Below are 26117 nucleotides of genomic sequence, written 5' to 3' on the forward strand. Positions count from 1 at the left end.
GGCTGCCCTATTTATAGAATATTTGTAAATAAGATGGTCTGATGTTTAGGATTTACTTCAAATACTGGTAAGTAAGTGATATAGAGGAAACAATATGGCACATGTTGTTGAGTCTCAGTACTCAACATAGTGTTCATTTTATTGTATGGTTTATTCTTGCACATGTTTGAAATTTTCTATAATTAAAAGCTAAAAAAGTGACAAGCATTTATTAGATCATATAGGTTAATTCCCTTCAGGAACTTTAGTGCCACCAACAATGCTAACATTTCACCATAGCTTAATATGAAACATAATCTTAACTCTAAAATACCTTGATTCCTCTTTTGATTCTTGGAATATAATTCAGAGTCTGTGTAGAATACAGTAAGGTAGTAGCTTAATTTCTATTACTTTTGTTGTTGCAATTCAAGTTCACAGCTGTTTCATCAATAACAGGTCTGCCAAGATTCTCCAGTCAAGGATGCTATTGTTCTTGGCATTCCCCGACTAACTAATAGAGGGAAAGTTCCTCTGTACCTGTGTAAGCACTCAAGAATTAACATGATAGGTGGTACTAATAAACATTTTCTGTAAAAACCGGGTAGTGAATATTTTAGGTTTTGCAAATCATTTGGTACCTGTTACAACTTCTCAACTCTGGTATTTTAGTGTGAGAGCAGTCACAGATAATATATAAACAAATGGACATGGCTGTATTCTAATAAAACTTTATTTACAAAAACAAGTGGCTTGTTAGAGGCAATATTCGTGAACCTTTGTGCTAGGGGTTATTGGCTCCTGTCAGGCAATTAAGAAGATAAAAATATGGTTTGGCATAACAAAAATCATCATGTTGAGAATATACATATATACTTGAAGTACAGTACTTACAGGTGTTTGGATCATCATGGCTCGTTGATCTCTCATTGTTCTTACAATGTCTAGTGGATAAACTGGTTGATTGCATTCAATGAGACACATGGCTGTTTCCATAGTAATAAGAACCCCAGTTCTTCCAATTCCAGCACTGAAAAAGACAAAGAGCAAAGTCTCATTGATACTATTCTGTTAAACTGTTATTTGTGCAGTAAATAAAGTACTGAAACATAATACATTAGAAGAACAATTTGATTTCATTTAGAAGTTTTATATATAAAAGTCAACTAAAAAATATTTTGAAAATTGAAAAACATTTCACACTTAATACAGAATAAATGGTTTGCATCCACCCTTCCCCACTGTTAGTTGTAAAACTGCTGCTTTAAAAGGGTTACATTTCAGTTTTTAAAATCTGAACAAGGTACACAAGCTTACTGGAGCAACCTCCTTTAAAAGGCAAAATAGGGATCCCTGGGTGGCGCAGCAGTTTGGCGCCTGCCTTTGGCCCAGGGCGCGATCCTGGAGACCCAGGATCGAATCCCACGTCGGGCTCCCGGTGCATGGAGCCTGCTTCTCCCTCTGCCTGTGTCTCTGCCTCTCTCTCTCTCTGTGTGTGACTATCATAAATAAATAAAAAATTAAAAAAAAATAAAAATAAAAGGCAAAATAACAGAGAACCTAGGTGGCTCAGTCAGTTGGTTTACATCTGACTTCGGCTCAGGTCATGACCTCGGGGTCCTGGGATTGAGCCCTATGTTGGGCTCCCCACTCAGTGGGGAGTTTGCTTGCCCCTCTGCCCCTCCCTCCACTTGTATGCTCTCATAAATAAATAAATAAATAAATAAAATCTTAAAAAAAAAAAAGCAAAGTAACAAGATTACAATAATAAATCATTAACAAATGGATAAAAGATAATATTTTCCACACTCAAATCAGTTTTTAAAACCAAATTTAATTTTGATTACATTTTAGAATTGTGATAGTCAAGAACAACTTTTTGAAGTATTCTCTGTGAACATAAAAGCTATAGCAGCTGTTGCAGACTTAGGATATGAAATGGCCAAATGTGTTCATCAATCCTGCCATGTTGTGTCTCAGACATTTGTTCTACAATCTGTTTTGATGATTTCAGTCAGCTCTTTAAAAAGTGCTGGAAAGTTTGAGGAGGAAGAGATACCTTTATTTATTTATTGAGAGAATTCAACACAGCTTCTGAATAAATCATTCAGTAACAGAAGTGGCTAAGATAAGGAGAAGATAATTTCAGTTTCCTAATCTGGGGTCAATGGTAGTGAAAGCTGGAGTCCTTGTATTCAGCCCTTTGGAAGGCAGAACGGGGCCTGAGTATGAAACGAAGAAAGGGTAGCCTCTTGCTGTTTACCTGGAGCTCCTGGAAGTGATAGGGCCACTCCTAGAGAGGGAGAATACTTAAAAAAAAAAGTCCTAGGAGGGCACACAGGGCAGGAAGGAGCACATTGCTAGGAGAAAAAAATCTAAACGTTAGGCTGCAACTGAATGCTTAGAATATTAGATTTTATCAAATCTAAGATACCATTGATTGTAAGACACCCAATGTTTGAGATGTTAAACTATGAGAAAGAGAAGCTTCTAGGAATCAGTCAGTAAAGTATTATTTTTACTTCTTATGATAAAGATTCTGACAATCACGTGTCAGAACATACCCTCTGCCTTCCAGCTTCAGATAATGTTTTAGGATCTAATTACCATAGTGATGATCACAACTTAAGGACAAAATAAAATACACACTTCCTTTTATTTACTTATTTTTTTAAGATTGTATTTATTCATGAGAGACACAGAAAGAGAGAGAGGCAGAGACACAGGCAGAGGGAGAAGCAGGCTCCATGCAGGGAGTCTGACATGGGGCTTGATCCCCGGTCTCCAGGATCAGGCCCTGGGCTGAAGGCGGTGCTAAACCGCTGAGCCACCTGGGCTGTCCCACACTCCCTTTTAAAAATGACATTTCAGGTCAGCTATTCAATCAAAAAAGCCAGAAAACAGAATACCTGCAATGAACAACAATTGGTTCTTCCTTGCCAGCCCTCTTATTTCGTACATGACAAACAAAATCCAGAAAGTCACTTGAATCATCAGGAACTCCATGGTCAGGCCAGGCTATGTACTGGATCTGAGTGAGTTGACGACTCTCATTTTTCTAAGTATAAATGAGAAATTATGCACCTTAACTTAGGAATTATGTTTAAAATATAAATATTTGTGTCATTTTAATTTTGGAAGAAAAATAAAACAAACTATTCCCACTAGTAATGTACAAATTCAGTAAAACCCAAAATTTCTATGAGAAAGAAAGAAATCATTTTACAGAATCAGTTGAATCCATTAAGTACTGGCTACTTGGATCACTACTCTCCTTGTAACTCAATTTCTATATTTGTAAAGTATTTTTCAGATGATAAACAGGCAAAAATAGAGTAAGATACAGAGAAATGTTTAAAGAAAACTGAAAAAGTGTGAGGTGAACAAAAATAGTAGGGAAAACATTTTTAGTAAGAAAGGTTGGGCTAATTCTGAAAAACACAAGTGAAATAATGGAAATTAGGAAAATAAAATCTCAAAATAAGTGTAGATTAAAAACTGGAGATCACAAAGTCAAATCAGGGTTTAATTTCTTTTTTGGGAGCCAAGAGTCAGTAAAATGGAGAAAGGTATTATTGGATTTAGCTGGTCAAGGCATTTAGTATTGCAGAACCTTACTTTCTTCAACTGAAAAATAAAATAAATAAAATCTACACCTCACAGGGATAGTCTTATGCTGAAAGGATTCTATGAGAGAACCTATAAATCATCCAAACAATTGTTTGGAATCATATTCTCAAAAATTGGTGTCTATGGTCATTCAATACTATGAAATCTGGTTATTGTCATTTATATGAAAGGGGGCTTCCAGAAAAGACCATTAAAGTGCAAGGTAATTAAGAAAAGGACTAATGAAAGAATTCCCAAAGAGACCTCAGTCAGTATTAACTTGATAACTACATTTTCAGAAACCTATGAAATGAATTTAAGGTATCTAATATAGGCTACTTTTGATTATTATTGTTAAAAAAATATTTACTGGTACCAATAATTACAAGAATGGGTAATGTTAAATGGATATTTATTATGTTTTGAGGTCTGTCTGTCCATCCACGCACATATGTATTTGGTATGTAAGCAATTGTATTTTCCCAAGTATATTTGTCTCAAACTTTAAAAACTAATTTGTGTCTTGGCATAGTTCTGAGGTACTCAGGGTTTGTAAAGAAAAGCCACAGTAAGTTTATAAACTCCCATAGGTAACCTATATATGGAGCATAAACAGACTATGCTGAGGACAAAAATATTACTTTATATAGCCAACATGTAGCTTTCTTACCCATTTGGGAAAATGAAGAAATATCTTATTGACTTACCTGGTTATATTGGACCATGAGCTACACAAGCCCTAAATTCATTCTAATGTACTCTCTAGTCCATAAGATTTGGAAATTTTAACTTTTTATTTCTTGTAACTTAGCTATATTCAATGCCAGATTCTTTTATCATCAATCACCACAACTTCTAGCTCCTTCCCTTTGGGTCAGTAAAGCTGTTTTGCTAGGCATCTTTATTCATATTCAGGGAAGTGGAGTGGGATGGGGAGGGGGAGATGAAGCTCTCATTTCCAAAGGTTTAACCAATGATGAGACAGGCATTAAGTATTCAAAGCATGTGCTATTTGCTCTTCTCTAGCAATTATTTTTTTCTTCTTCTAGCCCCCTTCAAAACCAAAGGGTGGGTACAGGAATAACTAGTTGCAAGCAGTGAAAGTGGGTGTAGTGTATGTTTAACAGCCTGACAAGACTGGCAACATGCCAGGCTCTACACACATTTTCCAATTGAGTTACTGAGCCATCATTTACTAATCAGTAAAAGTAGCTGCATTACTAATCCATTTCTGGCTCTGGATTTAGAAGTCAAAAGGAGTGACCCAGGTGGCAGCAAGAACTAGTAATTACAAAGCTATAATCTGTCTGCTGTCATAGTATCCTGCCTACAATCTTTTCCTTCTTAATACTGTGGAGACTGTGAAATTGTTCTCCTTTACCCTTTTACAAAAAAGGACAATAATTTGACAGCTCTCAATTATTCTTTGTATTTCCACAGATGTACTCAAATACTTTATTGCTATTACTGGCAGGAAGAAATCAAATACAACCATGGTATAATTTTTATAAAGAGGCAAAATATTAAGAGTGGTTAGTATAATTTGCTAGAATCTTTTTTTACTGAGTATTTGTATTACATAGAGAAACTGAAAATACATTTTACATAGGAGAATATATGTCATAAGATCCCAAAGCATTCCAATGAAGCAAATTCAGTAATTTTTAAATAGTATTTCCTAGTAATCAGGACTCAAAACATCTTCAGCTTTCAAAGTTTTTACCTTGAATACAACCGTTCTACTGAGTGGTTACCCTGCCTTCCTACCTCTTGGTTAAACAGTGTCATCTTCCTGAAGATATAGGCTGTGTTTCCTTCTTCTGAGTGGCAGGTGACTTGATAACATCCATAGGATGAACTTCCTGTGGGTTCTGGCCAATACTGGTGACACTTAACCTGACATCAATAGATTTAAGAAAAATATGTAATTTAGGCTCTCCAATTTTGAAAATGTTTTAATTTTTAAAAACTTCCAAGCCTACAGAAAAGTTACAAGAATATTTTGATGAACCCTCATTGATCCTTTAACCTAGATCTGCCAACTCCTAAAATTTCTTCATCATTTTTTTCTTTGTAATAATAATGTTTGGATATATTTTGAGACTGCAAATATCCTGTTTTTTTTTTTTTTTAAATATCCTGTTTATTACACGTTTTCACCCAATGTTTTATGATTGTTATTTCTTGCTTGAATCATTTACTACAAAGAAATTAGCAAATGGTGCACTAAATATGGTATTTTTAGATTTATTTATTTTTAAAGATTTTATTTATTTATTCATGACAGACACAGAGAGAGGCAAAGACATAGAAAAAGGGAGAAGCAGGCTCCTTGCAGGGAGCCCGATACTGGACTTGATCCCCGGACCTGGGATCACGCCTTGAACTGAAGGCAGACACTCAATCACTAAGCCATCCAGGTGTCCTGGTATTTTTAGATTTGAGGTAATGAAATCAATCTCTTAACTAAAATGCCAATCCATTAATTTTCATAATGAAGATTTAAAAAAAAAAAAAGTTTTACTGTCACATAATTCACGTACCATAAAATTTACCCACTTAAAGTACACAATTCAGTTGTTTTCAGAACTGGGCAATCATCAGCACAATCACTTTTAGAGCATTTTTTCACTCCCCAAAGAAACCCCATATCCATTAATAATCACTGTGTGTTCCTCTATCCCAAACCGCTCTCTCAGTCTGGGCCTAGGCAACCATTAATCTATTTCCTGTCCTCTATGAATTTGCCTACTCTGGACACTTCATATAATGCAATCACATTGTGTGTGGGCTTTGATGACTGCCTTTGTCCACTTAGCAAAATGTTTTCTGGGTTCATCCATGTTTTAGCATAGACCATTTTTTCATTTGTTTTAACTGCCAAATAATATACAACTATATGATTACACCACATTTTATCTGTTATATTTGGATTGGTTTCACCTTTTGGCAATCATAAATAATGCTCCTACGAACATCTGTGTATTTTTATGTAAACATGTGTTTTCATTGCTCCTGGGTGTGAAACTACGGAGTTTTAATAACTCTGTGTTTAGCCTTTTGAGGAACTGACATTGTTTTCCAAAGTGGCTGCATCTTTTTATGAATCTACCAGCAATACAGGAAGGTTCAATTTTCTCCACATCATTGTCAACACTTAGTATTTTTTTTTTCCAACACTTAGTATTAGCTGTCATTTTTATTTTAGCGATCCTATATGAAGTGCTACCTCTTTGTGGGTTTGATTTTGCACTTCCCTGGTAACTAATGACGCTGAGCATCTTTCCATGACATTATTGGCCATTTAAATATCTTCTTTTGAGAAACACCTACTCTGAATGTTCAGCCACTTTTAAATTAAGTATTTATCATTTAATTGTTGAGTTGTAGTTCTTTATATATTCTACATACAAATCCCTTATCAAATACATATTAATTTATTTACATTTTTAAAAAAGATTTTATTTATTTTACAGAGCAAGAGAGCACAAACATGGGGAATGGGAGAGGGAGAAACAGGCTCCCCGTGGAGCAGGGAGCTGGACGTGGGGCTTGATCCCAGGATCCTGAGATCATGACCAGAGCCAAAGGCAGACATTCAACAAACTGAGACACCGAGGTGCCTCCATATTAATTCATGAAGATAATAGCTGGTAATAATAATGGCTAACACTTATATATCGTATTTATTATGTGTTAGTCTCTATGATATTAATCACATTACAAGAAAGAAAGCTTAAAGGCTAAAAAAAAGACTAAATCAATGCAAATATTTTGATCATATATGCAAATATATGTTGGAAAAAAAAGCCCAAGCAATGTGTAAGATTCAAGTATGACTTACTCTGCCACGTTCAACTTGTGTGGTCAACATTACAACCATTGAGGAGCCTTGTTCCCAAGTCATCTGCCAAAAATCTGTACAAGTGTGTGGTAATGGCCCTTGACAAGCAATATACTGATTTATAATGCTAGAAGAAGGGATTTCCATCTAAAAAGCAAAGGACACAAAACTGAAGTCTATTACATTATTATTTTGCTATGATCACGTATACGAAAATCATCCACTAAATAATAACTAAATACAACTAATCTCAATAAACTGCAAACTCAGTAAAATAAACATTTATCAATAATATCTTTAAAAGGAGAAGAGAGAGGGAGACAAAACATAAGACTCTTAACCAAGAACAAATTGAGGGTAGATGAAGAAGGGGGATGGGCTAAATGGGTGACTGCTATTAAGGAGGGCACTTGTTTTACAATGAGCACTGAGTTTTTTTTTTTTTTTTTTTTTTAGCACTGAGTTTTATATGTAAGTGATGAATCACTAAATTCTACTCCTGCAACCAGTGTTATAGTATGTGTTACTTAACTAGAATTTAAATATAAATTTGAAAAAGAATAAAAACTCAATATATTTATTAATAATTTCTTTACCAGTATAAGAAATTTCTCAGTAGTTACACATATTTATCTTTTAATTATTGGAAACAGAAATTCAAATATTTTCCAAAGCACTCTTAGGGGTTTAAGAGCAGCTTTACAGAAAATCCTGCTTTAGAGGCAGAGAGTTGATACAGAAAGAATACTTGTTTCTAAACAGCTTATTGGTAAAATTTGCAATGAGCAAGAATTCTGCCATTTGTTTTAGTTCAGACTTTACAAATTATGTATACATATGTATGTGTATATATAATACATACACACATAAAAAAGATAGTAAAAAAATTTAATTATTATTTTCAGGAAGATGTAAGATCCTGAGTATTTGGGGAAGATGAGTCATCATTCTACTACTTTTTGAGGCTTAAGAAGAAAAGGTGACACATACATGTAGCACCGAAGAATACCAAAGGGTAAATAAAGAAAGAGGTCTCCCTCCCACCCCAGCCTCTGGTTCACACCCAAGAAGGCAATCTTTTTTTTCTAATTTCTAATATACCCTTTTGGAGATACTCTACATATAACACACAAATGTAGATGCAAACTCAGTTTTCTGTAAAATATAAAAGGTAGCTTATAATGTTCTGTACCTGTTCTCTTTTTCTGCTTTTTTTTTGAGATGTCAGATTAATACACAAAATTTTATTCTTTTTAATGGCTCTACTACGTAAATATACTATAATTTATTTAATGAACATTTAACTTGCTGGTAATCTATTTGCTATGATAAACAAAGTTGCACTGAATAGTTTTGCAAACCTAACATTTTATTAGTTACCTCTCTAAAGAGGTTGTACCCATTAATACTTCCACCAAAAATGTACAAAAATGCTTATTCTCCGATAGTCTCCTTAATATACTGATAATCCCTTATTCACAATTCTGAAACTCTCAGTGCTCTGAAGTGTAAGTCTGTCCTTTTTTGGTACATTTGACCTAATCTGGACTCATCTGACTACAATATCTGACCTGAACTAATAATCTAAGACTACTTCAAGTCTTTACAAGTCCCATTTTCTGGTACTATCCATGGTTTGCTACTGACTATCAATACACTGATTACAGGGTAATGTCTTATAAGTCTGCTAGGGATGTTACTTATTACAGTCTATGGTACAAGCACTGAATAATCTTTAAAAAATCCAAAAAATTCTGAATCCTAAAATATATTTGACCCCAAGATTTCAGAAAAAGGACAAAGACTTGTAAATGGCATTACCACACTCTTTGATATTTGAAGTCTAATAGGTGAAAAATAGTCATTCTTTCCAGTTTTGATTTGTACTTTTTGTGAGTGTAGACAAGAGTCTAAATGTAGAAAAGTCTTTCCCTTTCTGAGATTTTAAACAATTTCATAGATATCCTCCAAGTACATTCAGGATTCCATTTTTTAACGTTTATATTTTGACATAACTAAAATACGTTACATCAAGAGTGAGTAGGTGAAGTCTCTATACATAAATGACATGAAAACTGGATCTGTTTTAAAACAATCTGGATGTGTGGGGGCATGAGTAGTTGACAACTGCTGAACTGAATGAGGTGTATGTGAAGGTTCATTTTACTTCTACTTTTATATATTTGACATTTTTTACATTACAAAGTAAGAAAAGAAGTTGGTAATCCTTTTATCTCCCTACAAGGGAAGGAAAACCTCCTACAATGATATATTCTAGATTATATCTAGGTATATTACACAACCCATTTACTAATCTATTTTTATCTTCAATGATTTAAAAGTCCATCTCTACCATAAATAACAGTCTAGTAATTATTTCAACCTATTTCTAGACTATTCTATTCCACTACTCTATGCATATGCTAATATGCCAGTATCAAACTATTTATCTTCAAAGATTTTATTTATTCATTCATGAGAGATAGAGAAGCAGAGATATAGGCAGAGGGAGAAGCGGGCTTCCTGTGTGGAACCCAACATGGGACTTGATCCCAGGACCCCAGGATTACGACCTGAGCCAAAGGCAGACTCTCAACCATTGAGCCATCCAGGCACACCCCGAATTATTTTTTAACATTAAATTTATAATATTTTTCAATATCTAACAGTGTTAACATTCTCTCAAGAATGAACCTCAAAGTTTACAGTGTTCCTTCTTATTCTGAATGACAAAAGCTTAATAAAAATAAACTTACATTTATATAATTTGCATTGATATAGTCTTCATTACCCTTTAAAATGACCCGTGTAGCATCATCTGAAAATAATTTAAGAGAAGAATATTTTAATAAAGTAATGCTAAAAAGATTAAACTTAACAAACAGAGATGTAGATACTTACAAGGCGAAATATCTCTGTATCTATTTTTGGAAATATTCTGAGGTAATTTGGCACAAGACATTGTCATTCCAGGTTTTTTCCGATACAGTTGCTAAAAAAAGGGGGGGAGGGTATAAGATGAGTCAAAAAAGACATTAAGAGATTATTTTGTTTTTCAGACTTATTTCTATGCTACAACAAATATGTTTTTCCTTAGGATACCTCATCCATGCAATGACATACCCGAGGCTAGTAGGGTATTGAACCAAATTCAAGAAGCTGATTCTGCATAATTTTTGACATGAATTATATATTGTAGTTTTTTTTTTTTTTTTAATATTTATTTATTCATGATAGTCACAGAGAGAGAGAGAGATGCAGAGACACAGGCAGAGGGAGAAGCAGGCTCCATGCGCCGGGAGCCCGATGTGGGATTCGATCCCGGGTCTCCAAGATCGCACCCTGGGCCAAAGGCAGGCACCAAACCGCTGCGCCACCCAGGGATCCCTATATTGTAGTTTTTTAATGATAAAAGCAAGTGAAAATAATTTTGCTTACAGAAGAATATCTAAGGTATTAAAGAGCAAATCTGCAGAAAACATTTAGCTTTCATTTAATTTGGTGAGGTGTACACAGTATATGAACCAAGGACTTCTTAAAAGAAAAACTGACACGCCCTAAATAATTTATAGTCACAAATGTTTTTTTTTGTCACAAATGTTTTATAGTCACTTATGAATAGCACATACTTTAGAGCAACAAACATGTGACCAACTAGATAGATAAAAGATTAAATATGATGAAGTACAAAAGTCATTTTCCTTTAACCTAGGAGTTTAGCTGTACCATAGCCTATCTTCCTCTGCTACCTTTCATAAAAATAGCTGTTTAATTACAGAAAAAAATTTAGTTTGATGACATTACTCATAAAATCTCCTTATTTCTCTCTTTTAAAAAGATATCTATTTATGTAACTACAGCTAGCATTTTTTTTTAAGATTTTATTTATTTATTCATGAGAAACACACACAGAGAGAGAGGCAGAGACACAGGCAGAGGGAGAAGCAGGCTCCATGCAGGGAGCCTGACGAGGGACTCGATCCTGGGTCTCCAGGATCAGGTCCCGGGCAGAAGGTGACGCTAAACCACTGAGCCACCGGGCTGCCCCATAGCTAGCATTTTGGAAGCAATATTTAAAACTACGTATTTTAGAATATTTATTATGCCAAATATTTCACAGAATACCATTTTAGTTTATAAAATATAAATGATAGATTAGACAGTTAAGAAACCATGAAATTAATTTAAAAATATGGTCCAACATCCTTTCCCTACAATATTACTTACATCAAATTGTGTAAGGACTGTTCCAGTGACAAGCCCCTCAGCTAGCTGAATCATTGACTCCCGCAGGGAATGGTCATCCTGATGGATGCTATCTAGTGGGGCTTTCTCAGGAATGTACTGGAAGTCTGGCTCATTTTCTAGCTTTTCTTCCACTACATCATATACAGCTAAAAAAACAAAAACAAAAAAGCCACATGGAAATCTTAATAAACCAGCAAAGAATTTACCAGATGAATTAATCAGATTTGAATCTAGTGCCACTGTGTAAGGGACCGAGTAGCTGTGAAGCTGAACTTTGCTGTACCTTTAGGAAAAAGAAACATTCTTGGCCATATTGCTAAAAATGTCTATAACCTGAAGAGACAATTAGAAAAAGAACTGTCAAGAATCAGCTAAGAACAGACCTGCCCTTAAATTGTGGAACCTAGAACAAAAATAGAAACAGAGACGTGTGTGTGTGTGTGTCTGTGTGTATGTGTCTGTGTGTGTGTTTGTGTATATATATGCAGGGAGGCCGATGTGGGACTCAATCCTGGGTCTCTAGGATCATACTCTGGGCTGTAGGCAGTGCTAAACCGCCGCGCCACTGGGGCTGCCTGTTTCTGATACGTTTTGTAAACATAAAGTTTGATTATATGTTGTTTTAAGTAAAAAGGGAAATGATAAATTAAAAAAAATAAAAAGGGACATACTAAAAATAAATACAGGTCCCAGTCCAGATTTTTTTTTTTTGAGAGATAGAGAGCGGTGTCCATGCAAGTGGGAGAGGCGAGGAGTAGGGGTGGGAGTGGGAGTGGGGGTGGGGGTGGGGGGGTGGGGGGAGAGGGAGAGAGAGAGAGAGAAAGAGAAAGAGAATGAGAGAGAATATCATAAGCAGGCTCCACTACCAGCAAGGAATCCCATACTGGGGTCGATCTCACAACCTTGTGATCATGACCTGAGTTGAAATCAAGAGTCAGGTGCTTAACTGACTGAGCTACCCAGATGTGCCCTACCCTCAGTCCAGATTCTGATGATAAAAACAACAGAAAGATCTTTTGTAAAGAAGTAAACCCTAGGTAATTTCCTCTCCTAATTTAAAATATAAGCAAAGTGATTTGGAATTGCAAAATGCCATGCCTTTTCCATTATATGGAACTTTGTTCATAATCTGGTTCATGAATTTATGAGCAGGTAACTGAGTGTCTTGGTGCTAAACTGCCTTCAACTGTAAAGTGGGCATAATTCATCTTTCATTGGACGGGTGTAAAGATTAAATAAGAATATGCAAAATAGCCTATGTGTAGAACTTACTATTAGGTTCTTTAGGATGTGTTATCAAGAGAAAATGGAAGAAACAAAATAGAGTACTAGGTCTTAGTAAAAAACTTTAGTTGCTTTATGTGACAGAAAATGCCTAATAATGAATCACCTACATATCAAGTCTAAATGAAGGAGTTCCTTGAAAAGTCAAAATAGAATGTTCTGTTGAAGTCTTTAGATTTTTCTTAGAAAACCAATTCTAGACCACGAATGCAGAAAAACACAAAGTAGAGAAGATAAAATGAAAATGCCTATAAAAGCCAAAAAAAAAAAAAAAAAAAAAAGCCTGTTTGTACCCAAGAGACAAAATGACAATTCTTTATTTTTATTTTTTTAAAGGAACTTTCTTGGAAAACTTTGCAGGGTTGGGTGTGGTGGGGTGGGGAATGGCTCAAGTTCTGACTACATTTTAGTTCCCCATGGTATATAACAACCAGTAGCGAGGCATTAACCAATAATTACCCTTGTGGCTAAAACTATGATTGCAAACTGTTGGGAATAAAACTAGAAGAATGTGTCTAATGGCAGGCTGAAGACATATAAGAACCTTTCTCTGAGGAGCCTGATGGAGCGTTATGGAAATCTGAAACAATGGCATATGAACACAGAAGGATCTGGGATTGTTATACTGGAGAAAGAGGGAAGGTTTCTGGTAAAATTAGCTACTGTCAAAAACTGAAGGGGGATTTAACTTTTTTTGCATAGCATAAAGGGACAGAATTGGGAACAAAGAGACTGAAAGAAGATGAATTTTAATTCAATTAATAGTTCAAGCTACCCAAGAGGAAATTGAAGTGCTTCAGAGTGCTGAGTGCTGCACACTGCCAGGGTGATTGATCTTGAGGCTGTTGTTGGGGAAACTCAAGCAATCAGCAAAGGAGCGAGAGTGTATGGCATTAAGGTTCCTCCAAACCTGGAACTTTGGCTATGAATTAACAAGTCAGCTGTCCAGATAAGGAATGAAATGATTAGGTTACTGGCATTGTTTACTGCCAACAAAGACAGGATTTTAACTATAGCTCGCTAGAGTTTTCTAAAAGTGGTTCAAAATGTACTCATTTACTTACTGCATACCTACCACTACTAGAGCAACTGAGCGAAGTGGGAAGATATTTCAGCAACAGTGGTCAGAAGAAAAGGACTTTCTGGGGATGAGAGCTGAGCAGAGACCTGAATGAAGTGAGAGTGTAAGTCCTATCAAAATCAAGGAGAGTGTTTTAGGCAGAAGGAACAACAACAAAAAAAAGCCAGCAAAGGACAGAGTGAGCAAGGCTGTGTGACAGGCAAGGAGCCAAGAACTGAATTTTAATCCAAGTATGAATGGAAGCCACTGTGCTTTCAGCAAGAAACCACATGACATAATTTACGTTTTAAAAAGCCCACTCTGGTTGCTGTGTCCAGTAACAAATACTAACAAATTACAAAAATATCCCGTGCTACATAGAGTACTTACCATTAGGTCGAACCAGGAGTACGAGTTCCCCAGAATGTGTCTCACAGCTAGCTTTAATGAACAGGACAACTTGATCATGGGTATGTTCAGCAATGTCCCGACCATTGATCAGTACAACTTGGTCCCCTTCATTCAATCGAGGGACACAGAGGTCAGCCTGTAATGTAACATAAATAAGGTTTTAGATGTGCATATGGCTTTCTGAAAGTAAAGCACAGGAATATGTTTTTATACTCTCCAGCAGAAGAATGAAAAGTACATAGAGAAGAGCATCTGCCCATTTATTTTTCTATTTGCAAAAAGCAGAAATCTATGAATGAAGCTGCTTTTTTCCCCTTTTCTTTCAACAACTTTTATCCTTGATGCCCTATTTTAATGTCTAGATATACAGATAAGATTAATAACCTCAAGGTGCGTAGATAATGACAGCCCTTACTCTGCACTGTCCAGGTATGTACAAATCTGTTACCACAGTTTAGTTAAATAACACCAATCCCCTAACAACATTCAAATTCTATTTACCACAATAAATTGTGAATAACTGCATAAAGGATGAGCTTTGCTACTAGCACATGAGTCTACAAATCACTTCATAAATAACAGACACACATCATGATCAGTGACCAATCACATTATTTCTTTCAAAGTCGGCTGGTGATCTGTTGTGCATCTGTTCATCAGTTCATGCAGAGATAGCAAAGCAGGCACTTATGTCCCCCAGCTTGTCTCCCACTGATAAACCCATGTAAATAGGCAACCAACCAGAAAAGCTAAAAACACAGCAAAGAAACAAAAGAGTGATAGTGATAGAAGAACATTCAAATCGAAAGTGAACCACTGATAGTGGAAATACTGACACTACTACTGTTAGATAGTCTCCATACATGCAGTGAAGGGAATTCAGTGAAGGCACGCTTATTAACATAAATGATGAAAATGGCACTGATGAGAAGGATGACGATGTCCTCAAGGAAGTGGTGCTGGCAAAAAAATTCTCACTGAAGGTCACATTTCACAACATTGAAAATACACAAGATAAAATGTTGAAAGTGAATTCAAATTTAGAAATGAGTAGGACATTTGCCAAGGAGAGAAAAATGCTCCCCCTGTATTTTAAGTTATATGACAATAAGGGCAACAACAAGCCACTGCTCAAAGTACTTCCTCAAGGTAACAGAATACTTTATTTCTCAGTGTTTCTAGTGATTTGGATTACAGGATACTAAGCCAGTATTAGTTTTACTATTTTTTCACCTCTCTATACATTTTTAATGGGAACTAAAAGAGATTTAAATTATTTGATAAAAAATTTAAAGGTCATAGAAAGCATAACTTTTCCCATTGACTACCAAGATCTCCTTGCACAGTTGTCTTTGCTGTCCTGCACTACTGTGTTACTGAGGACTGCCATTTTATTGAGAAAACAAAGGCATAATTAAGCTAAAAGAAGTAAGCAGAAATATAGACAGCATGCTCCAGGAACATAGCAATGAGAACATATGGAAGTCAAGTCAGGAAGGATGATAGGTTGAATAGAGAAGGAAATGACTGGGTTGGACCTTACAACAAAGGGAGCTTAAAGAAATGAAAGCACAACTACTCAAATTCATATATTCTTTCATAATAGAAAGTCAACAAATACAACAAGTACTGTCACTAGCGGAAAGAGCACTGGTCTAAAAGCCAAGTTCTTCCTTGGCTGCTTATGAAGTGTGTGATTTTAGACACATGAGACTCTGAAAATGAAGCAGGTATCTCCACTAATTATTTCATAGAGTTGCAAAGACAAAAATGAGATAATTCAATGCAAAGCATTAAAATACAGAAAATTCAAGTTTAGAGGTTATGACCGTTCTCTCTAGTTGCTTCTTTTCTATCTCTACTTCTTGTGGTGGAGCAGATGACATTCACATACTCTCTCTGTGCACTAGCAGGGTGATACTTTTGTGTACCAATTTAGTCCCAAGTTTTTGTAATTGCCTTTGCAGTACCCAAACAGTAGTGAACTGGGAGATATGTAATGGGCTAGTGCAAATAGTTATCCTCTCACCTTACTTTGTGAATAGTACAATTAGTAGACAGAAAGAAAAACATGACTTCAATTGGGAACTGAAGAATTGGGCATTATTTTATCCATTTCAGAAGATGTCCAATATAAAAACTAACATTAAAATATTTGAAATCCTGTTCTTCTCCCCCAATCACCTAAAATGAGGTTTACAACTGGAAACCTGTGATCATCTCTAAATTAATAAGATAATGTAAAGATAATAAATTTTTATTATTCTTATAAATGCAGTCAATATTTTTTAAAAAGCCTTATTTTAGAGAGAGAGCAAGAGAGCAAGAGTGGGGAGAGGGACAGAGGGAATCTCAAGCAGATTCCCTACTAATCATGGAGCCCAATACACGGCTCCATTCTATGACCATCATGAGATCATGACCTGAGATGAAACCAAGCATTGGATGCTTAACCAACTAAGCCTCCCAGGAGCCCACAGCCAATATACTTTATTTTTAAAATAATTTTTATTTTCTCCTTCTGGAAGCCTCATTCTTCCTTCCTTAACTATTATTATGCTTCACTGTTTGTTTTAATTTCTATCCCTTTCTTGTCTTTCATTCTCGGTCTTTTGGGAACTTTTGTGTTTTCTCTTATCTTTAAAATATGAGTCTGTTTTCTAGCCTTTCCAATCCAATGTGGCGCTTGAACTCATGACCCAGAGATCAAGAGTAGCATGCTCTACCAACTGAACCAGCCAGGCACCCCTTAGCCAATATATGGGACATAGTTCTACAAGACAGAAAGAAAAAATTACCAATAATCTGTACAACCTAAAAAGAAAATTTAGAGTCAAAGGATTCTATTTGGAAATGAACCTGTCTATATAAAGTTCCCTGAACATCTGACTTAATTGAAAATGATACACATTCACTGCTCAGGAAAATTACTATTTCTTTTGTGTCATTCACTATTACAAGTGGTATATAAATAAAAAAAGATTATTTTTTAAAAAGATTTTTTTTATTCATGAGACACAGAGAGGCAGAGACACAGGCAGAGGAAGAAGTAGGCTCCATGCAGGGAGCCCGATGTGGGACTAGATCCTGGGACTCCAGGATCACGCTCTGGGCCGAAGGCAGGAGCCAAACCGCTGAGCCACCCAGGGATCCTCTCATTATTTTTTCTAATTACAAGAACAATACATTCTCATTGTCATGATTCGGACAATTAAAAAGAGGAATACAGAAGAGATAAACCCCAATAATTCTACTACCCAGATGAAATGCTATTAACAGTCTGAGCAAACAGACTTTGTTTGTTTCCAGACTTTTTAATGTGCTAACTCACATGTTAAAAAACTGGATTAAGGGTGCCTGGATAGCTCAGTCAATCAAATGAGTGACTCCTGATTTCGAATTAGGTCATGATCTCAGATCTCAAGGTTGTGAGATTGAGCCCCGAGTTTGGCTCTGTGCTGGGTACAGAGCCTGCTTAAGATTCTTTTTCTGCCCCTCCCCTCCTCCCTCCAAAATGAAAAAAATAAATAAATGTAAAAATTTATAAGTTGTATCAAACATACATGTAGATCAATAATAAGCATTTTCAAGTTAATTTTTGAATTTAAATACAATTAACATATAATGTATTATTAGCTTCAGAGGTAGAGGTCAGTGATTCATCAGTTGCATAAAACACTGAGTGCCCATTCCATCACAGGCCCTCCTTAATGCCCATCACCCAGTTACTCCATCTCCCAACCCCCTTTCTCCATCAAGGCTCAGTTTGTTTCCTATGATTAAGAGTCTCTTTTGGTTTGTCTCTCTGATTTTGTCTTGCTGCATTTTCTATAACACCATTTTATGAACATATTTCCATTATGTATATGGAGCTCCATCATCCATCATTTCAACAGCTGCAAAACAGCACATTTATTTCACCAAACCTAACGATGTACATTTTTGTCATCCCATTTTTATTATAAACAGTATTACAACGAACGTCCTTGTGTATCCTTTGTTCCCTAGTCCAACTGCTTTATTAGAGGAAATTGCTAAAAGTGGAATCAATAGGTCAAAAGATATATGTATCTGATGAAAAAAAATTGTAGCTTAATTTCTATTTTTAGTAAAGTTATATATTAAACATCTCAAAGAACTGACTAGGTCATAAGATTACTAAGACAAGAAGCCATTTCTTGTGTTTTTCTCTACCATCCCTCTACCCCAGGCAACTTCTTTCAACATTTTAGCTACATCTTTTGTACCTACTTCAGTATTTCTAAACAACACCCTCACATTTTGTTTTCCTTTAGTTTTCTATTTTAGATATTATCTACAGGGAAAAATTTATGAATCTTTCATCTTCTCCTTTGCAGTCTGTCCCACACATATATTTTCCACCATTTATGTACTAATAAATAATTTGAAGACTTCCCTGATCTCTGTCCCTATCCTTCATATGCATAATAGGTTCAGGAGGCATTTCATACATCATACTCTTGTCCTGTACCCTCTGCTCACAAGTGCTTTTGTTGAAAAGTGGACATCTGGGGCAGCCCGGGTGGCTCAGCGGTTCAGTGCTGCCTTTAGCCCAGGGCCTGATCCTGGAGACCCAGGATCGAGTCCCACATCAGGCTCCCTGCATGGGGCCTGCTTCTCCCTCTGCCTGTGTCTCTGCCTCTCTTTCTCTCTGTCTCTCATGAATAAATAAAGTCTTTAAAAAAAAAAAAGAAAAGAAAAGTAGACATCTGATACAAGTTGGATCTATGAAGAGTTCACTTCCCAGGAGTCTGTAAACTGGATTGAGGTTTAATCCCTCTGGTTGGCTGAGCTGATAATATATGAATCTGGAAGTTACTAGTAGCCCATTATATCAACTGAGGAAAATAGTGATAGCTATACAATTTCTCTTTAGTAGAGATGCAGGGGTCACAATCATATTGTGAAAGTAGAGAGTGTGTGGTGGTGATGCTATAGGACTAACTGGAAACTGGTACTAAGTACACTCTTTTTATTTAGACTGTATCTTACTTAGAGGAGCTACAGAGATGAGGGTGATCCCTTGAACAAACTGGTTTGCAATGAGAAAGAACGGAACATAAAAAGAAATAGAGATGAAAAACAGGGAGTTCTGATGTTCATTTTAAGTTTTTTTTGTAGAGGTCTGATTGCATTCCTATCCCTGGGTTTTGTGAGGAATCTCTATAACTATATGATTATGTATGCGATATTTTATTTATACAAAGCCACATTCAGATAACTCACAGGTGTTCCTGGTGCTACTCGAGACACAATCACAGGCATCTTCTGATCATATCCTCCCTGAACAACAGAGCAAGTCAGATTTTAGTCAAATATTACCAAAATATACATATCTTAATTTAAAAACTGAATACAATGTAAATTCTCAGTTACCTTTACATTGAATCCAAACCTTCCATTTTCATCAGGTTTCATTCTGATTAGAACAAGATTATCTTGTGGAATACCACCATTAGGCTTAAAAAGACAAAAATAAATAACATAATTTTCCTCATTTATAATCTCTTCTTCAAAGATACACATGATGCATGCTTTTTGTATGTTGATATTATCTATAGCATATAAAAAAGCATAATTTAAATTCAAATGCTAATTCAGGAACGTAAATTTTGACTAATAACTTGCAGTTACACCAATTAGATACAGTCTCCTTGCCCTAGCACGCTAGACTGAGTGCAAGGAGGAATAGGTATTACGAATGCAGTTATTAATTGCAAGATCCTTGGAACCCAGATCAAAGTCTTGCACACAGTAAGTGTTCATAAGTGTTGCATGAATTCACATTCCTCCCTCTGCTTTTAAAAACTGATTTATTGGAATATAATTCAAATGCTATACATTTCAAAGTATATAATTCAATAATTTTTATTATAGCCACAGTTATAGAAATACCACGACCATTTAATTTAAAAAATTGTCATCATGTCCCAAAGAGACCCTGTACCCATTACCAGTCATTTCCCATCCCATCACCCCCATTCCTTATTACTCTGCAATCATTAACCTATTTTCTATCTCTATACATTTGAACCATTTCACATATATGGTTTCTCCTTGCACCTTATTTCATTCCCTCATGTCCCTTTAAGTTTCCTAAAATAGACCCATATTTCTCTGTCTTAATACATCTTCATGAATACAGTGTATCTCTAAAATTTACTGACATTCTTACTTTCGGTTTATTTGTATCTACTTGAGAAAGCAATGAAAATTCATAAATCAGAGGATTCTAAAAATTTACCATTTTTGTTGTGGTAAAAGCATGTTCTCTAAGGGAAAAGTACCAACACGATTCATAAATATATTTTATAGAACAGAGGGTGGTTATATATTCCAGGAACCTGTACTCAATTTCAAAAGGTTGATGAAATGATAGTCTCTGTATTCACTGAATTATATAATACAGTTAATGGTATTTAATGGATTATTCATTAGCATTTGTTCTGAAAATGTGTGTTTTGCAAAACTAAATTCAACATAAATTTGTCAAGAATGGACTTTTAGAGTAATGATATAAGGAAATTCCACAATTGGGTTATATCATGGCAAAATTCATTAGCAACATTATGATGAAAAAGAGAAAGTATAATAATAAAATTTACAGAGAAAACACACTACAGTATAAAAAATTTTATTTCCAATTTAAAAATTTCAAAGCGACATGAGAATATCTGAAAGCTACTCACAGTAGATTTTTCAGGAGAAGATGGAACATCAAATGTTTCACTAATATGGTTTTCCAGATCTTGTTGAGAATGTGAATAATAAATTTGGTTCCAACTGTTTTTCTTGGATTGTTTGGGTGGTAAAGCTGGAGGCTGCCCATCTCCAGGGGTCTCTTGTGATCTGGATAGGAGAAAGGAAAAAAAAAAATTTGTATTTTGGAAACTGTCTTCTACAACTGTTATTTTAAAAGCTATGGTCAAAACCAAAACAAAACAAAACAAAATAACATAAAACCTAGGAATAGGTTTTATGCAAATTAGAAATTTACAATGTCTAGTAGGAGACAAGCTTTATTTATTTATTTTTAAAAGATTTTTATTTATTTATTCATGAGAGACACAGAGAGAGACAGGCAGAGACACAGGCAGAGGGAGAAGCAGGCTCTATGCAGGGAGCCTGACGTGGGACTCGATCCTGGGACTCCATGATCATGCCCTGGGCTGAAGGCAGCACTAAACCGCTGAGCCTCCCAGGCTGCCCCAGGAGACAAGCTTGCTTGCTTTATCTATCTATCTATCTATCTATCTATCTATCTATCTATCTATCTATTTATTTATTTAGAGACAAGCTTTAAATACCATTACTTAGGGATGCCTGGGTGGCTCAGTGGTTGAGCATCTGCCTTTGGCTCAGATCGTGATCCTGGAGTCCTGGGATCGAGTCCCACATCAGGCTCCTTGAGGGGAGCCTGCTTCTCTCTCTGCCTATGTCTCTGCCTCTCTCTGTGTCTCTCATGAATAAATAAAAAAATACCATATTTATTTGCAAGTGTTACTGTTTAATGAAATATTTCTTAACTTTTTAAGTAATATATCAAATTCCCTACTTTACCAAATCTGTAAACAATTCTATATAATAATCAAATATACTTTAAGGGTACCACTATGAAGATATTTATGATATTTATTAATCTACTATAATAGTATACATTCCTTTCCAAATCACTTTTTTAAAATAAGGTTTTCAATGGAGTCACAAAGATAGCCAGGAAAAAAGGCAACCAAAGAGAAATCAGAATTAAGAGTTTGAGCCATTCCACACATCTGGTACATCTAGAGAACTTGTGATTGGCACAATTTACTCAGAAATAAAACATAATTCATGAAAATAATGAACTCAGTACTGCAACAAAGATTAGAATCTGAGTAAGAGTGCTGAGCTCACTAAGGAGACAAAACTGGACACGACAGTGTTGGTGTACATAATTTAAAGAAACAAAATCCAGTTAACATTAGGGAGCATAAGACTCAATTTCTGATAGCCAAGGATTGATAAAAAGAGCTAGGCAGGAGGAGCTTCAAAGTAAAAACGGTAGTTTTTTTAAACCCAGAATAGTATATGTAATAACATTACTTGTGAGTTTTTCACAAAGGCCAGAAGGGGGAACCAGTAGTTCAATTTACTAGGAAGCATGTATCCAAAGAGATTGCGGAAGCAAGGAGATTAAGTAAAGTAAGAGGAAATGGTTCACATGGTAAGAGCAGTGACTATTACTGAGGTTGTTATTTATCTCTGGGATGCCAGGAGGCCTTTGGGAAAATAAAAGAATTACTATCCATTGCCTAAGGTCCCGTAAGAGAATTGATAAAACTGCTATGTCAAGTTACATGGCTGCTACTGTACTATTCAGGCACAGATTTTATCCAGTTTTGCTTTTTTGTTAAGTAACAACAGATGCCTAAGATATAAGCTGTAAGGTCTTGAGGAAGTGGAACTACATTAGATGGCATCATTGCTCAAAAATTGTATATCCTCTGGTTGACATTAGGCTTGGCCATATGACTTGTTCTGGCCAATGAAATGTGAGTAGAAGTAGTCACTTTTGTTTTAGCTTTTTTTTTTTTAATTATATTTTTTAAAAAGATTTATTTATTTATTTATTCATGAAAGACAGAGAGAGAGGCAGAGACATAGGCAGAGGGAGAAGCAGGCTCCATGCAGGGAGCTCGATGTGGGAGTCGATCCCGGGACTCCAGGATCGCGCCCTGGGCCAAAGGCAGGCGCCAAACCGCTGAGCCACCCAGGGATCCCCTGTTTTAGCTTTTTAAAAAAGATTTTATTTATTTATTCATGAAAGAGAAAGAGAAAGGCAGAGATATAGGCAGAGGGAGAAGCAGGCTCCCTGTGAGGAGCCCAATGTGGGACTTGATCCCAGGGACCCGGGATCACAACTTGAGCCAAAGGCAGATGCTCAATCACTGAGCCACTCAGGTGCCCCAGAAGTGGTCACTTTAAGAAACAAAAAATTCACAGTTTATTATGCTTCTCTTTCTCCTTGGTCATGAGACTTGCCATGCTCCAAATAAGAGTTTGGGTCCTGGAACAGACCTGACATGGAGTAGAGCCACAGATGATCCATGAGCAAATTAATTCAAGAAAGAAATAAGCTTTGTTGTTGTAAGTCACTATAAGGTGGAGTAATTTGCTACCACAGCATAATTTATCCCAAGATAGTGGATACAGAAAGTAGTGTCAGAGTAGCTCTTTAATATCTATGCTCTCCCTAGGTAGAGAAGGTGTGAAGCTTAGAGGCTCACTGCTAAATACCTGCAGGATATACATAATGAAGCTAAAAATTTGATTAGCCAAGGAAATCAGCCAGGATTAAAAATAAATGGTATAACTGTATGGTCCTCCAGAGAAGTTTCTCTTAAGAGAGAATATAGTCCTAAATTTTCATAATGTAATATAAAACTTTTTTTTTTTAAACATTTTTTTTTATTTATTTATGATAGTCATACAGAGAGAGAGAGGCAGAGACACAACAGGCAGAGGGAGAAGCAGGCTCCATGCACCAGGAGCCCGATGTGGGATTCGATCCTGGGTCTCCAGGATCGCGTCCTGGGCCAAAGGCAGGCGCCAAACTGCTGCGCCACCCAGGGATCCCTGTAATATAAAACTTAATCACTAAGTAAGTTGGTAAGTCATAATGCCCACTCAGCCTAACTTTCCACATAGAAGTCTTTAGGGAATAAAATGCTCAAAATTCTGAGAAGTCTGTAAGGACTGCAAAAAAGAACGTATCTCTCTTTTCAGCAAAGCCTTCTTTGAGGTCTACCTTGATGTTCAGGGATTACAGGTACCAAACATACTAGTTTTTATTCTACTCGTTTCCACTCCAAGAACTCAAGGCTTTCAGATCCAATGTATTGAAATATTGCCAGTATGGGAAAATGTTCCTACAGATGAAAACAGAGACACGGATCTCAACCATGGCCTGCCAGAAGGGATTAGGACACAAAGACAGACATCCCCTTGCACAGCCTCACATATGTGACATTTCTAAAAAGCAGTTGATACAAAGCCTCCAAGAATTTACAAAATCCAGAAGTCCCTGAACTCCACATCTATCCAAAGATTTTTTTTCTAGTTTTGCATTTATTTGTCACACCCAGGAAACGGCTTCAAAACTAAAGATCCATAGGGCATAGTATAAGGTTGAGATCAGAATAGTTAGAGTAACTTACTTTATTCTTGGTCCAGTCAACAGCCTAATATACAACAGTTCTAAAATACACAAGAGGAACAAACTCAAGCCTGATCTGTAAAGCAACATCTAATTTAACTAAATTTGGTGGGTATGGGTCTAACAGTGGCAATGTTCAGTTATAAGAGGGACAGTACTGACATTATGAGACACTCTGCTAAAATTGTCGATCTATCTTACTGGCATTAAAGATTAGGCATTATATAGTCAAAAAAGCTCCAGAAGTTATTTTTTCTAATTAGAAATCATTGTTCTAAAAGAGTGGTTGCAAAATCATGGCTTGTGGGGCAATTTTGGCCAAAATACATTTGGCCCATTATTTATTCTTAATAAATGTGAGTTAACTGACTACATTTTAAAACTTACATATATATCTGGATTTCCAGAATGGAACAGCTGGAAGCTCTGGAAAGAATGGATCTGCATTACTACTGGTCAAAGCCAAGAATCAGCTGCTGCCTTTAGATAGGCCACAGACACCCCAGCCCACATAAATCCCACCCAGGGTTACTAAGTCTGCAAGAAGACACAGAAAAGAAAAGGGTGAAAGCACACAGGCTTGGGTTGAAATTTAAACCAAGTTCCAGAGAAAAGATAAGGAGAAAACAGCACATGCTGAAAGGATTAGTCAAGACAGAACACAGGAAAGAACACTGTAATTTCGGATTTCTGGAAAGGGGCTATCTGCCTTCTCTCATTGTTTTATGTAACTTTCTTGTTAGAATAACTTCTCAGAGAATGATGGTCAGGCATTCCAGATGCTGGATTGTTGCAGAGGGCTAGGTAGTCTGGGAGCTTTTACAGTAATCTGGATAACTGTCCATTCTATGTCTCCATGTTCAAGAACCAAATTTCATTTTTATTTATACATCTACTTGTATCTCTGTCTAACACAGTCTATCAAAGTAATCAAAGATGTGAATAGACTCCTGACATTCTTATTTTGGACAAAGGCTATCAAATACATTTTAAGACATATTCCAAATGTATTAACTCGATTTATTATAACAAATAACTTCCTACTTTGTATCTAATGTAGAGATCATGAGTACAGTTAATTTATTACTTACTCAATTATCTAGGAAGATGACTTTCATAAACCACGCATTATAATTAGAAATTACAATATATTTTAAACAATGTCATTAAATAGATCAGTTCTTAAAAAAGATACTATTTCTAGGCAAAAATAAAAGAATCCCCACAATTGCTAATTATAACTGGATAAAGAGACATCATATACTTTGGAAGAACAACCAGACAGCGAAGTGGAAGACAGCCCCATTAGAAATAATTCCACTGAGAGAAGGGACCTATGACTTAAAGAGAAAGCTAGCATCTACTATCAAAAAGTTCAGATAAGACAAGGGAAATAGGAATCAAAGAAAAAAGTAGACATCAGAGCTAAGGTTGGAGTTTTACAACTAGAGATAATGCTTTGGATT

At 35.9% G+C, this 26117-nt stretch overlaps 1 protein-coding gene across 13 annotated transcripts in view; it reads right to left on the bottom strand.

Annotated features, from left to right (window-relative positions):
- The window catches only part of PTPN4 (protein tyrosine phosphatase non-receptor type 4), a 208998-nt gene that overhangs the window by 11902 nt on the left and 170979 nt on the right, over positions 1 to 26117 (bottom strand). For 12 of the 13 annotated variants that reach the window (XM_038564936.1, XM_038564934.1, XM_038564933.1 and 9 more), the window contains 11 exons: positions 21146 to 21305; positions 19833 to 19916; positions 19683 to 19739; positions 14415 to 14571; positions 11660 to 11826; positions 10334 to 10424; positions 10189 to 10250; positions 7433 to 7579; positions 5356 to 5484; positions 2889 to 3037; positions 874 to 1009 (listed from right to left, as the gene is read on the bottom strand). In XM_038564936.1, coding sequence (XP_038420864.1) covers positions 874 to 1009; positions 2889 to 3037; positions 5356 to 5484; positions 7433 to 7579; positions 10189 to 10250; positions 10334 to 10424; positions 11660 to 11826; positions 14415 to 14571; positions 19683 to 19739; positions 19833 to 19916; positions 21146 to 21305 — 1339 coding nt within the window. Of the gene's footprint in view, positions 1 to 313; positions 353 to 873; positions 1010 to 2888; positions 3038 to 5355; positions 5485 to 7432; positions 7580 to 10188; positions 10251 to 10333; positions 10425 to 11659; positions 11827 to 14414; positions 14572 to 19682; positions 19740 to 19832; positions 19917 to 21145; positions 21306 to 26117 lie in introns of all 13 variants that reach the window. The other variant, XM_038564932.1, reaches the window with a different exon arrangement.

The sequence above is a fragment of the Canis lupus genome, chromosome 19, assembly GCF_011100685.1.
Source record: "Canis lupus familiaris isolate Mischka breed German Shepherd chromosome 19, alternate assembly UU_Cfam_GSD_1.0, whole genome shotgun sequence".
NCBI classification, from domain to species: domain Eukaryota; kingdom Metazoa; phylum Chordata; class Mammalia; order Carnivora; family Canidae; genus Canis; species Canis lupus.